The 15,337-nt window shown below is 40.8% G+C and overlaps 1 protein-coding gene across 5 annotated transcripts in view; it reads left to right on the top strand.

Annotated features, from left to right (window-relative positions):
* The window catches only part of EEFSEC (eukaryotic elongation factor, selenocysteine-tRNA specific), a 379,816-nt gene that overhangs the window by 121,128 nt on the left and 243,351 nt on the right, over positions 1-15,337 (top strand). For all 5 annotated transcript variants that reach the window (XM_029601306.1, XM_029601302.1, XM_029601305.1 and 2 more), the window contains exon 2: positions 12,155-12,362. In XM_029601306.1, the coding sequence (XP_029457166.1) occupies positions 12,175-12,362 (188 nt within the window). In that variant the 5' untranslated portion in view covers positions 12,155-12,174. The remainder of the gene's footprint in view (positions 1-12,154; positions 12,363-15,337) is intronic.

The following is a 15,337-nucleotide window of genomic DNA, read 5'->3' as shown; positions in this document are numbered from 1 at the left end:
GCATCCAAATGGCAGATGAAATTTAATGTGGACAAGTGCAAGGTGTTGCATATAGGGAAAAATAACCCTAGCTGTAGTTACACGATGTTAGGTTCCATATTAGGAACTACCACCCAAGAAAGAGATCTAGGCGTCATAGTAGATAATACATTGAAATCGTCAGCTCAGTGTGCTGCAGCAGTCAAAAAAGCAAATAAAATGTTAGGAATTATTAGGAAGGGAATGGTTAATAAAACGGAAAATGTCATAATGCCTCTATATCGCTCCATGGTGAGACCACACCTTGAATACTGTGTACAATTCTGGTCGCCGTATCTCAAAAAAGATATAGTTGCAATGGAGAAGGTACAGAGAAGGGCAACCAAAATGATAAAGGGGATGGAACAGCTCCCCTATGAGGAAAGGCTGAAGAGGTTAGGGCTGTTCAGCTTGGAGAAGAGACGGCTGAGGGGGGATATCATAGAGGTCTTTAAGATCATGAGAGGTCTTGAACGAGTAGATGTGACTCGGTTATTTACACTTTCGAATAATAGAAGGACTAGGGGGCATTCCATGAAGTTAGCAAGTAGCACATTTAAGACTAATCGGAGAAAATTCTTTTTCACTCAACGCACAATAAATCTCTGGAATTTGTTGCCAGAGGATGTGGTTAGTGCAGTTAGTGTAGCTGGGTTCAAAAAAGGTTTGGATAAGTTCTTGGAAGAGAAGTCCATTAACTGCTATTAATCAAGTTTACTTAGGGAATAGTCACTGCTATTAATTGCATCAGTAGCATGGGATCTTCTAGGTGTTTGGGTAATTGCCAGGTTCTTGTGGCCTGGTTTGGCCTCTGTTGGAAACAGGATGCTGGGCTTGATGGACCCTTGGTTTGACCCAGCATGGCAATTTCTTATGTTCTTATGTTCTAAAGATCAACAGTAGTAATATACAGTAAACAATTGCCAAAATTTTCTTATTTTTATATTTTGATCGTAACATAATGTAGCAATTGTGAACATTATCCATACCTGGGCTGTCCCCCCCTCCCCCCCACCAAGCATATCACTGTAATTACATAAAATATCGTAACGATACAGTAAGCATAATAAACTAAGGAAAAGGGTTACTCTTTACATCGTGGTTTACTCTGGATAGGATACCTGTGTGTTGGGATGGCATAGTTATATAATCATGGTTATAATCGAAATCCAAATATCTACCCATGACTAGGCTTAACCAGCTAAGGGCATTCTTGCGTGTGGTGAATAAGCAAAGTAAAAGGTTCTCATTATTAAATATATCTCTGTCCATGACCATGTGCAGTACACCATAATAGAAACGGTTCCCAAATATTCTGATATACTGACAGTCGGTTATAGCGCAAGACTGTAATATGTTCCAAATTCCGTATATTGTGCAGTCATCTAAGGATAGTCTACATGGAGGGAAGATCTGAGCGTTTCCAGTAACAGGTTAATTCAGTACGCGCGGCTGACATAATTGTTGCTGACAAATTGTCAATCTCTCCATGGCCTTTCCTAGTAAAGCAATATGGGGCTCACGGTGGACCCTTACACCCATAAGTTGGGTAAGCCAATCCACAACATTTCTCCAGTAATGCAGGACTACTGGACAATGCCACCATATATGAAGGTAAGTGCCTACTTGCCCACAGTTCCTCCAACAACTATTAGATATAGCAGTGTACATTCTGTGTAAGCGAACAGGAGTGTATTGCCATCTATATAAAAGTTTCAAGCAGTGCTTCTGTAAGTTGGCCGAGCTTGAACAATTGCGGGCTCGGAGAAATAGCTCTTCCCATTCATCCAAGTTTAAAACCGAATCAAGCTGTGATTCCCAAGCTGTCATGAAGGCGAGCTTAATTGTTGTCTGACCTTGAAATAATTTATAAATTTTGGAGACTGCTCCCTTCACTCCCTGGGCTTGTACACAGTAAGATTCAAACATAGATTTGCACATAGAGAGTTTATGAGAGAGTTGCAGAGCACGAATGAAAAATTTGAGGGGGGTATGATCATATAGCTCTGATATGGATTCTAAGGGCAAAACTTTCCCTTGTTGTAAATAGTGCCCCATCTGGATCATTCCCAGTTTTTTCCAGAGAGCAAAGACATTCTTGGGTAGGCCAATGGGAAACAAAAGATTATGGAACAGGTGGGAGTGATAGTAATATGGTCTGTCCCCAACTAGTTGCACCCGCCACTTGGTCGACACTTTCAGAGTTGTCTGTAGGGGTAGAGGTATGCGTGGGATGGCTCTCCACGTATGACGCGATTACCAGGATATTGTAGACAAGGGCATGTCCCCAGTAATTTGTTGTTCAATTGTTTGCCAAGGGCTGGGTTGGATATGGTTATGGAAACTCAATAATGCCTTTAACTGAGCAGCCGCAAAAAAAACAGTACCGATATAAAATTATTCAGAGTAGTTAAAACACAAGCAGATTGTGATAAATTGCAGGAGCACCTTGTGAGACTGGAAGATTGGGCTTCCAAATGGCAGATTAAATTTAATGTAGACAAGTGCAAGGTGATGCATATAGGGGAAAAAAAATCCCATGTTGTAGTTACACAATGTTAGGTTCCATATTAGGAGCTACCACCCAGCAAAAAGATCTAGGTGTATTGGTAGATAATACTTTGAAATCGTCTGCTCAGTGTGCTGCAGCAGTCAAAAAAGCAAACAATTATCGTAATTATTCGGAAGGGAATGGTGAATAAAACAAAACGTCATAATGCCTCTGTATTGCTCCATGGTGAGACCATACCTTGAGTACTGTGTGCAATTCTGGTTGCTGCATCTCAAAAAAAGATATAGTTGCGATGGAGAAGGTACAGAGAAGTGCGACCAAAATGATGAAAGGGATGGAACAGCTCCCCTATGAGGAAAGGCTTATGGGGGATATGATAGAGGTCTATAAAATCAAGAGAGGTCCAGAATGGGTAAATGTGAATCTGTTATTTACTCTGTCAGTTAATAGAAGGACTAGGGGGCACTCCATGAAGTTAGCAGGTAGCACATTTAGATTCAGATTTTTATATTCTGCTTTTCAGCACTTCAAAGTGTACATCAAAGCATATTACATTCAGGTACTATAGGTACAAATTATTTTGTACCTGAGGCAATGGAGGGTAAAGTGACTTGCCCAAGGTCACAAGGAGCAACAGCGGGATATGAACCCTGATTTCCCTAGATAATAGCCCGTTGCTCTAACCACTAAGCTACTGCTAGGGCTCTTCAGTTTGGAGAAGAGACAGCTGAGGGGAGATATGATAGAGATCTACAAAATGAGTGGTGTGCAATGGGTAAATGCGAATTGGTTGTTTTTTCTTTCAAAAGGTACAAAGACTAGGGGACATTCAATGAAGTTATTAGCTGATACATTTAAGACAAATAGGAGAAAATATTTTTTTACTTAATGCATAATTAAACTCTGGAATTTGTCTAAGGATGTGGTGAAAACTATTAGTTTAGTTGCATTTAAAAAATTTTGGGCAAGTTCCTGGAGAAAAAAAGTCTATAAACCATTAAGGTGGAATTGCAGAAATCCAGTTTATTCTTGGGATAAGCAGCATGGAATCTTATCTACCCCTTGGGATTCTGCCAGGTACTTGTGACCTGGATTGGCCACTGTTGGAAACAGGATACTGGGCTTGAAGGACCTTTGGTCTGACACAAAATGGCATATCTTATGTACTTATGCTGAGAGAACTGAGCTTCCTTTTATCTCAGAGCAGTGATGATATCATCAGGGTGCGACACAGGAAATCCTGGGTGGTGGGCAGATAAATCTGCTGAGTAGGGGTTGGGCCCTTAGAGGAGACAGAAGCATCAGGATGCCAGGGATTCAGGACCTTGACACAGGATGCCAACCGTAGTGCAGCACTATGTGTTCGGCATCATGTTACACAAGAACAGGTTGTTCCTGGGAGAATGGACCCTGGGACCAGAAATAAAATGCATCAGGCCACCATTCCGTCCAGTGGGACTGAAATCTAGTGCTTTGAGCCGCTAAACATAGAAACATAGAAATGACGGCAGAAGAAGACCAAATGGCCCATCTAGTCTGCCCAGCAAGCTTCACACATTTTTTCTCTCATACTTATCTGTTTCTCTTAGCTCTTGGTTCCATTTCCCTTCCACCCCCACCTATAATGTAGAGAGCAGTGATGGAGCTGTATCCAAGTGAAATATCTAGCTTGATTAGTTAGGGGTAGAAGCCGCCGCAATAAGCAAGCTGCACCCAAGCTTATTTGTTTTACCCAGACTATGTTATACAGCCCTTATTGGTTGTTTTTCCTTCTCCCCTGCCGTTGAATCAGGGAGCTATGCTGGATATGCGTGAAGTATAAGTCTTCTCCCATGTCGTTGAAGCAGAGAGCCATGCTGGATGTGCATCGAAAGTGAAGTATCAGGCACATTTGGTTTGGGGTAGTAACCGCCGTAACAAGCCAGCTACTCCCCGCTTTGTGAGTGCGAACCCTCTTTTCTTCTCCCCTGCCGTTGAAGCAGAGAGCTCTGCTGGATGTGTGAAGTATCAGTTTTTCTTCTCCCCTGCCGTTGAAGCTAAAGCAGGCATCTATTAAGGACTTGTCACGAATGGCTTCCTTCCTTGTGTCAATCTGCTCGGCCAGGCACATCTCAGAGCTGTTGGCCCTATTGTGCCGGATTTGATCACCTTTTCACAGGATTTGATCACCTTTCGGCCAGTTCCATTTTTTCCTACCCAAGGTGATCTCAGCATTTCATATAAATCAGGTATCCCTTCCCACCTTCAATAATGAAGACTGTCAGGGTAGGAGAGGAGTCTGTGCCTATTAAACACGGGTTGGATTTTGTTGCGATATTTGAAGGTGACGGACATCTTTAGGAAACTGAACAGATTATTTGTCTTGTTTGGAGGTTCCCGGAAGGCCACCATAGTCAGGTAGATTAGGGAAGCAATCGCATCGGCTTGCTTACTTTAAGGTAAACAGACCCCAACAGTGCTCTGGGCTCATTCTGCAATGGCATGAGCATCATCCTGGGTAGAGACAGCCTTAGCCTCCTCGGAGGAAATTTGTAAGACAGCTATCTGATCATCCTTGCATTTTTTTTGTTAAGCATTACAGGTTGGACATGCAGGCTAAGGCAGATGCTGTCTTTGGGGCAGGAATTAAAACAGCCCTATCTTCCTCCCACCCCAGCAAGGAGTAGCTTTTGTAACTCCCATACATGATGACTGATCTAGCAGGAAGTAAAGGAAAGTTACATTTTTCTAACTTGATACTTTTTTTTTTTCCCTTGACTCCTGCTTGACCAGTCCATAACCTACCCAGGAACTCAGGGTTAGGGAGTGTCAATCACAAGGCACAGTTTTTATATTTCTAAAGGTGCCTGTTCTCTTTCGATACTTGTACTATTTGCTCACTCAGAACAGACTTGTGGGCCCTATGATGATTTTATTGGCAATAAGGGGGAATTGGTCACAGTGCTCTGGCAATAGGCTACTGGATTAGACTAGGATTACACCTCCTTTATAGCCCAGAGTGAGGTCATAAAAGCGGTGTGTCCTCTATCTCCATCAGCTGTAGAGGAAGGAAGTCCCATACATGATGACTGCTCTAGCAGGACTAGAGGAAAGAAAATTATCAGGCAAGAATAATTTAACCTTATGGACTTCCTTCCATGAACTTGTCTAAACCCTATTTAAATCCAGTTATACTAGTTGCCTTGACCACATCCTCTGGCAACAAATTCCACAGCTTGCTTGTGCTTTGACTGAAAAAATACTTTCTTCAATTTGTTTTAAATCTGGTACCTGTTAGCTGAAAAGAATGTCCCCTAGCTGAAGGTAGTGAATGTGGGTTGTATGTATGAAGCTTGTGAGCCTAAAATGACTAGGATGCTATTAGGAAGAATTGTTGTAACTTGAACTATACAATACCAAATTGTGCTGTTAATATTGGCATGCTGTTCTATTTTAAGATTGTAATTTTGGGTTAGATAAAAATGAAAAATGTAAATTCCTTGGCCATTAGAAAAGGAAGATGTGAATGCATTTTGTATTACACTTCCTGTAAACTCAGTTTTTGCCTGATGCTCATGGTTAGGCCAGTTGCTTAATTTTAAACTGAGCTTGCTCTCCTGAATTGGGAATCCATGTTTTCTTTTCTCTACTAAAAGGCACTTGGTTTTTGTTGTGTGTTTTGTTTTAGTGTGTCAGAGCAAGAAAAAGGAGGGAGAATCTTAGATCAGGGGTGGCCAGCTCCAGGCGTCAAAAGCCACAGATAGGTTTGGTTTTCAGGATATTCTCAATGAATTATGCATATGAGAGGTTTGCATGCACTGCCTAAGATGCCCATATTCGAAATATCTAGGTGCCTGCTTAGACTTGGGCACTGAGATCTGCAAGAATGAAAATTCCTTCCTGCTGAGTTCCTAAACTTTATCTGTTTTGACTAGCTCCCTAAAAAGTGGCCAGGGCAGGCAAAGGAAGTTGTGCTCAGCACTGAACTCCAGGACTAGGTGTCAAACCAAGGCATCTACATTTAGGAAAAGAAATAGCAGGCCTTTTGGGCACCTCCAGTTTTATGCACCTTAGTTGGACAACATTTTCCTCAGGGGCCTAAATATGGCTGAATTTTCACCAAACATTAGGTACCTAAAGCTGAGGCTCTTAGGTTAGGCGCTCCTTCCTTTGAAAATTGGCTTGAACATTTTGTACCGCCAGGTATTTGGTCTGGCTCTCCCTTGAAGCATGTCCTTCTCTAATTGCATTTGAGAAGGAGAACTGAGCTATGCTTCTTCGTGTTGAAGCTGGTGATGAAGAGAAATTGGAGCCAATGAAAATAGAGTCGACTGGGTGTTTATTGGTAGAATACCAATTTGGGTGCAAAGTGAACCTTGGGAGAATAGGGAGTGGGGAGGGGTGGAAACGGTCACAGCAATAGTTTCAAGGCGATAGCACAATTTTGTCTTATTTCTGTGGCTACGAATTCATCTCCAGGTTTTGTTCGACATCGTTTCCGCTGTTTAATCAGGAATGTAAAAGACTTCATTTCTAATAATAAAAACCAAAGCAGGAACGAAAAGCAAAGCCTTAAGGTAAATGTAAACCTGAAGTGAGTGACATCCCTTGTAATGAAAGAGCGCTGAGCGGGTGATATGGGATTCAGCTTATGTTTTTGCAGCTGTTGCACACATTGATGTTGAATGTACTTACTGTATAGTATTTGCTTCTGCTTCAAGGCACAGTGACAATGTATTCTAGTGCCCAATCACAGTATTCACCCCCTACACCTAAGAAAATAAGAGCAGTTTATATATTCCATCCAGTAAGGAATAAAATCATTGTTTGACGGACTATGAAAGTATTTATTTTTTTGGAAATAGGCTTGTTTCTGCCCCTTCAAACTTCTCTCTGGATAACAGTAAACAGGGGTCAAATGTTTCTACCATTTTCCTTTAACACTGAAGCGTCAGGATTTTGCCTATATTAAACAATTGTATCTATATAATTTAGACCTTTTAACCTACATTAATTTTATCAATTGTATCAGTCATTTTTCCCCTCTTCCTATTAATGTTATCAGTAAATAGGTAGTGCAGATGGAGGATAAGAGAAGGAAAATCACATATCCTTCAAAATCTGAGTAAGACGAACAGTATAATTATATTGTACAATATACATGCATACACATTTTATATACTTTAAATAATATGGACAAATTATATTTGAGATATAACACTGCCAAATAGCTATAAAGAATTGTTCATCAGGGGTAAGACTGCTTAGAAACCTAATCATTGTACATAGTCAATTTTAAAATTCTTTTTTATAATATAAAAAGTCCTGAACTTTTTTTTTTTTCATTTTTTCTGACCTCTCAAATTGTTTTCCCAGCATATGAGACCACCTGCTCTTATTCTGATCCCATTAACAGTTCATTTGGTCTGGATCAGAATGACCGATACAGTCAGCTGGCTGGAGTTCTCAGCTGGAAACAATGTTCCATCTTTTCGTAGAGTAAATCTCCTACTTCATCTCGTGAAAAAGCTTCCTGCCCCAAGTCCAGCAATTCTGAACTCCAGAAAGAATCTTTAAGAGGCCACAAATCTCTTTGATGGTTCCTAGTTGCCCTAATCATTATTTGAATGGGTTTGTTCCAGTTTTCTCTGTTATTTATTGAATGTCCTCAACATTTTATTTGCTGGTGTGTACACACACTCACACACTCTTATAAAAACGTTTTGGAAAATTGTGTTCTTAATAAAACGTTTGCTAATATTTTGGGAAGGCAAATATGTGATAAAATTGCTTTTGTTTTGTTTTTATGTTCTAAATCAAGGGCAATGTATTAGCACAGAGATGACCAACCTTTCACACACCAAGAGCCAAGGAACCAGAATGCACAGTACCAAAGAGTCTCACGTTTTTGAGAAAAGAAGGGTGGGAAAAGGAGTCCCTTGAGACTCGGCATTCCCAGCTTAACACTTTCCACCAGCCCCTTATGCTACTCCCTCTTTTCCACCCTCTGCAAAAGTATCCCATGGCCCCATCCTCCTCCCTTTCTTTTTCTCTCGGCCCCATCCCTTTTCTAAGATCGCACCTCTTTCTCCTATTACTCCTCCCAGTAGTCTCTCTGGCTCTCTCTCATACACTGTCTGCCATTACTTCTGGCTCTTGCACCCATCCTTCTTTCACCCCCCCCTTCTGTCTTTCTCAAAACATTCTCCCTCCCAATCATCATCTCTGGCTCTTACTTCTTCATCCCTATCACACCCGTGGGTCTTATTCTTCCTTCTTTCTCCTCACACATCACCACTTCTGGCTCGGTTAGCCCTTCCTCTCCCTGTTCACCACCTCGGGCTCCCTGTCACCCTTCCCTCTCCTCCCACTTTCACTACTTGTGGTTCTCTGCCATCCATCATCATTCCTTTCACCACCTCTATTTTTCTTGTATACATACTCTCAGCATCACCACAATAAAGCTCTGGAATTTGTTGCCAGAGGATGTGGTTAGTGCAGTTAGGGTAGCTGGGTTCAAAAAAGGTTTGGATAACTTCCTGGAGGAGAAGTCCATTAACGGCTATTAATCAAGTTTACTTAGGAAATAGCCACTGCTATTAATTGCATCAGTAGCATAGGATCTTTTTAGTGTTTGGGTAATTGCCAGGTTCGGGTGGCCTGGTTTGGCCTCTGTTGGAAACAGGATGCTGGGCTTGATGGACCCTTGGTCTGACCCAGCATGGCAATTTCTTATGTTCTTAAGCAGTCACCCCTCTTATTCTATTTTCTCCCCGAAAGCACTGATCTCCTTTTACGCTGCTTCTTCCCCAAGCATTTACATATTCACCTCCCACAACATTCACTACTTCTCATATTGCACCCTATCCCCAAATATATACCACCTGCATTCACTCCCTTTCCCTAGCCAGAACTCATTTGGCCTGACTGGAGCTCCAAGTGACTCCTTCTTCCCCTTTTCTGTCAGCTGGGAGCACAGTGATTTGCTGGGTCTAGGACAGTGTCCTCTCCAGGCCCCCACCCCTCTAGGCAGCACAGCAGAGGAGAAATTAGTGTTCCTGGCAGTGGATGGGAAGGCTGGAACATGGCACTGAGTGGCTCTTCTCTGTAGCTCCATCCCTGCCCCCTCCCCTCCTGTCATCCAGTGCTGCTGGCTGCAGACAGCAGAAGGAGGAGCAAAGCGGAAAAGAAGGGAGAAAAGACTCTGCTGCCTGCTGTCACCCCTGCTTCCCTGACTCCACGGGATGGGAGGGGCTAGAACTGGGAACAGAATAGCTCTTTTCCATTTAGGCTTTACATGCTCCCTGCGCCAGCCTCTCTCCTCCTGTCCTCTACAGTGCTGCCCAGCTGACATGAGTACAGGAGGACACGAACCACATTTTGCACATGAAGGAACTACATGTGGCTCCTCAACCACCCCTGCATTATCCTTTTCTGCTGTTAGCTTGTAGGGATTTGAAGCATCATGGCTGCATTAGTAAAGGATATGGGGAATCTTGGGATCTCTCTTAGGGAATGAAATTATACTGTAGCTGATTTACAAGATTCTATGGTACAGCCAGCAGCCTTGATATCTGACACACACAAATAAAGGGGTTCATATTCAGTAGGGCAGATAGTGGACAAGTTATCTGGCTAAAGTTAGCTGGATATCTTGTCCCATATATTCAGTGGGATAAACATCCCACTTCCCCATGGACCTCATAATGGGTTTACCTGGCATGAGTAAAAGAGGTGACATCAGTCTGTGTGAAAAAAGTTGTGCCTTTCATGGTCAAATAGGAATAAGCTGTACAGATAATTTATATTGTAGGCATTGCCCATTTGGTTATAGGAGGTGATTTAGTAAAACAGGAACTTTTTTTTTTTTTTTAACTGTTAAAACCAGTGTTTTACAATACATTTGGGTTGGGTGGTGTGCAATTGCAAGGAAGAAATGTATTTTGTGTACTCCCATTGTGCCCCACCCCCATATCAAATTATTGGGGTGAAGGTGTAGGAATAGGGAGGCAGGAGTACATGCAAATGTATTTCATCCCTGGCAAACAAGTCCTGTAGGAATTTTAGAATCCTTAGAAATATCTTCATACATTAAGAGCTTTGTTTGCACAGTACCATAATCAAGTCCTTATATGTTGTTATTCCTGGTAATGTTTTCTGAATGTTTCAGCACCAAAGAAAACAGTAAAGGTGATATGCTTGACGAGTTCCTCTTTTAAATTCTTCTGATATCAGTCCATTTGTTTTGACTTTGACGATATAATAATATGATCAAATCAATGAAATTTGGTTCAAAGTTACATTTTCTTAAAACTTTATATAGTTCTACTCAACCAAGTCAAAAGCTTTTTTGTTGTGTAGCATTAAAATTCCAAAATAATTTTTTCTTTCATTAGTCTGTCCATCACATTCCATAATTTAAAAAAAATTCAAATTTACTTCACACTGATCAGATGGGGTTTGTACTGTGCAGAAGTACAATCTACGAATTATAGGCAGTTATGTATCTGCTAATGCCTAGTCAAAATGTTGCCATCTATATTTAATAGGAATATGGGATGATATGATCCACAATATTTCCTCCTTACCAGATTTCGATATTAAAATAATCATTGCATATCTCATGCCAGAATATCACCATTTGCAACTGTCTTCTTACTATGCTCTTGTTAAATATGCATTAAATATCACTTGAGCAACTGGAAAATGAATTAGTCCTATATTTGACTTTTTTTGTTTCACAGTCTGTGGTGGAGGCACAAGTATGATATGGCCATGTAAAACTTTCCTGCCCCAATCCCAACTCGATGAGTAAATCTGCAACATGCACAAGACATTGCTATGGGCATTTTTTTGATAGGGTGACTCATCAAAATGAATAATAAAATAAATATAAAGACTGAATGAGCAATGGTCTCAAGGCTGGATGAATGAGTCAAAAAAAGTATAGAAAGAACAGATTTTTGACCATTGGACTGAGCTTCCACGCAGTCAGTCTCTTATGTATCTTCCCATTTCTATGGACACGTGTCAGTACAGAGATTGGGGGTGCTGAAATATTTCAAGATGTATTTTCTTAGTATTAGCTCTGTGGGCTCCTTACAAATTTAAAATATTAGTATACAGTTGATGTAAAAAAATTTTTTGGTCCTGGCAGGTTTCTCCTGCTCCTTTGGACTTCCAGCTCATTTTAAACCAACCTCTATTGAGCTACAGTGTCATGAGGGATTTTCCCTCAACTAGCCCAGTTATAGCAGTGATAGTCCTTGGCTAGGGGCCACAGACTGGCTGCCTCTGCACCCTACTACATGTGCATCCTAAGTTAGGCCAATAGATGTCACTCTTATGCAATGGCTGAGACTCTTACCCGCAGGAGGTGCAAACACTGCTTTTGCAACATTACTAGTAGATAGAAACCTGACCCAGGATTTTTGAATTAAGATGCTGGGCTGCCATGATGTATGCTTGTGTTTAATTGAAATATTGTTATAGTTTATCTCATGTATACATTTTTTCCAGAGCCAGATACTTTAATTTTAATTCACTGTTAAGAAGGAGCAAATCGTTTTGGTATTTTGTTTGAAGATTTGTCTTGCTACTGATTCTACATGGTATTAATGAAGAATTCTTATTCTTTTTCTCCAGGTGCTCAGATTATTGACTTGATGATGCTAGTTATAGATGTAACAAAAGGGATGCAGACGCAGTCGGCAGAGTGTCTGGTTATTGGTGAGATTGCTTGCCAGAGGATGGTGGTAGTTCTCAACAAAACTGATCTGCTGGTAGAGAGCAAGAGGCAAACTGCCATTGAGAAGATGACTAAAAAGATGCAGAAGACGCTGGAAAACACAAAGTAAGTTGACCAAGTGTGTGAAACTGTTTTGACTTGAAGTATTTTTTGACCTAGTTGATAAAATGGTCATGCTACCTCAACACATTATAATTTACCTCTTGTGGTCAGAACTTCCTGGCAGTAAATGCTAATGGGATAATTGATGTCTTCCATCCTTCAAATTCTGACCTCTAATAGATTACTAGAGACTGCTGATTATGGGGGGTACAGGGAGTAGGCTATTGCACTGTTAATTCCACAGCATGCCCTCCTTGGTCAAACATGGCTTGGGTTACAAACAAAATAAGTTGATTTGGTGTTTTCCTCCTTGTCCACTTCATAAAACCACCACAAAATTCCTTGCTTTCACTTAGGAGAAACCCAGGACTTGAATAGCTAGGGGCTTGAGGTTTAAGATAACATTGACAGAACTCTGTGCTTACAGCATCATGGGTGGAGGAATGACAGAAAACCCTTCCTTTTCCCTTGCACAATCTTGTAGTAACAAAATATTCATTTCTTTGCAATATGTTCTTGCTTAAACAAATATTGTTTGTTTCTGATTTAGGTGTGGCTCCTTATATGAGATGAAAGGATTCTATAATTGCTATTATAAGATCAACAGTGGAGCAAAACTCCCTTACCACAAATAAAACTAAACAAACCTGTGCACGAATTACTGGAAAGCTGTAGTCTAAAATGTGAAATGAGAATCAGTTATTTAAATATAATGTGTCTAAAACATACAAAATTAGCAGTTTGTGTTATTGTATAGTATCAATATGATACCTGTGCATGTTTGATTAAAATTAGTTCAGTTCCCAAATATTTTGTTTAAATGCAAGAATTCTTAATACAAATGTTATTAGGCATGAGGAGTTAAAACTTAAATACTTTATATAGTGGACTAGAGCAGTGGTTGCTGACCTTCTTCTGGAGCGACACCTAGCCGGTTGGGTTTTCAGGATTGCCAAAATGAATATGCATGAGATAGATTTACATACAGTGAGAATTGAATGTAAGCACATTTTCATGCATATTCATTACGGATATTCTAAAAACCTAAGTGGTTAGGCGTACCTCCAGGAGAAGGCAGGAAACATTAGCTTAGAGTTTGGCTTCAACAGAAAGAAGAGGTTTAGTGATCCAAACAGATCTTTTTATTTACAAACTTTTCTTTCTGTTTTCCTTTCTTTTACATTAACATTTTAAGAAAACCAAAATTGGGTAAGCTGATGTTGCTCTTTCCTTCGACCTGTGCCCGTTACAACTGACGGCTTCAGTCAAATCTTTTTATTAGCTTTAAACATAAATAGAAGGGCAAATAACACATTAGTTCTTCCTTGCACCCTAATCTTATGAACAAAAGAGAAGTATAACATACTGACTACCATCATTCCTATTCCAAGCTCCCACCCGTCTTCCAAGCAGTCCCAATTGACAGTGAACTATCCTGCTAACCAAGGCCTAGATTCACTAATACCGCCGGGCTCTTTGAATCGCGCGGTGCAGGGGGGCGGGCCTACGAAAGCTGGCAGCCATCGTACCTCTGCGGTGCAATTGCTGCTGGCTTTCGCACCCAATAGCACCATCATAAAAGGTGGTGCTATTGGGCGTGAAATTGGCAGCGAAAAGGGTTCTTACCTTTTTGCTGTCTGCGATGTCTTCATGGTGTCCGCCCCGGTGCCGCCCCAACTCCTCCTGTTCCGGTCTTGGTGCCGCCCCCGACTCTTCCTGTTCCGGTCTTGCTGCCGCCCCCGACTCCTCCTGTTCCGGTCTTGACACCGCCCCTATTTAGTGATCGCACGTGAAAAGGGACTTTTTGCGTGCGATCACTTTGAAAAATGACCCCCCAGGAAACAAAAACTCTGGAAGCTAACACTTCCCAAATGTTCATAAACACTAACCTTTCCTTAAAAGATCCATAGCTAGCAATATATGTTTCCATAATTAACCTGTGCTATATCTTCCTCCATTGAGTTACAGAAGGGGGAATAGCAGATCTCCAGTTTTGAAGAATAATTTTTCCCCCCCCAACAGTAAAGCTTTCTGAAGTCGTAATTTTTGGGAGGTTTTGGTTAACTGCATAGTCAAAAGATCCTTTTATTAAGCAAAAGTTGCAGAATGTGGCAAAGAGCAACCTACACATCTCCCCAGATAACTCCCTTTTCTCCCAAAATCTATATGTAAATTTACAAGACCAAAACAAATGATTCAGTGTACCCACTTCTTATTTACATTTGTTGCATTTATCTCATTCTGATATAGTAGTTAAATAAGTCCTCCTCTGTTAAAAATAAAACCTTGTTAAAAACTTCTTTTGAGTTTCTTGTAATAAGACATTCCCTGTAAGCTTTTTAATCTTTTTAAAACATTCTTGAAAGATTTGTGGGGCTATCGATATCACTAGATCCTGAGACCATTTATGTACCAGTGGCCCCACATCTCAGTCTGGCTCTAATTGCGATAAGGCTGAGTAAAAGAATGAAATAGCGTGAGGTTGGATTATCTAGTGGAATCTTCGCATCTGAAATATCCCAACATGGCCTGGTTGATTGCAGCAGATGGTCCTGAATGCAACATTAATTAACTTTGTATCAAATGTTCATTTTTCAAAAATGTTTTGTGGCCGATTGAGGGCTTCTCATCACCACCAGTTAAATAGACTCTTGGAGAATGATGTGCTGCTTTCATAAGTTTAGTGTGGCTGGTGGTGGTAATACTCCAGTCTGCACCATACAGTGAAGAAGTATAAAATAAAAATATACTGAAATATATTGATGCTCTGTTCCAGATGGCTGATATATAATCAGCTGCAAGACAAAGTCTTTTGTTTGCAGGGTAGTGTGCGCATTTAATGCCATTTCTTTGCACACTAAGGGGGCAGTTTAACTGCTTGCATTGGTGCAAAGTCAATGGGTACTTTTTAACCACAGACTTTGCCTCAGTTTTCAAAGTGAAAGTATGTACATAGTTTCCCTTGGAAAGTTAGCACC

Source organism: Rhinatrema bivittatum, chromosome 4 (genome assembly GCF_901001135.1).
Source record: "Rhinatrema bivittatum chromosome 4, aRhiBiv1.1, whole genome shotgun sequence".
NCBI lineage: Eukaryota > Metazoa > Chordata > Amphibia > Gymnophiona > Rhinatrematidae > Rhinatrema > Rhinatrema bivittatum.
Note: the sequence above shows the minus strand (reverse complement) of the source record. Positions and strands in the feature narration are given on the sequence as shown.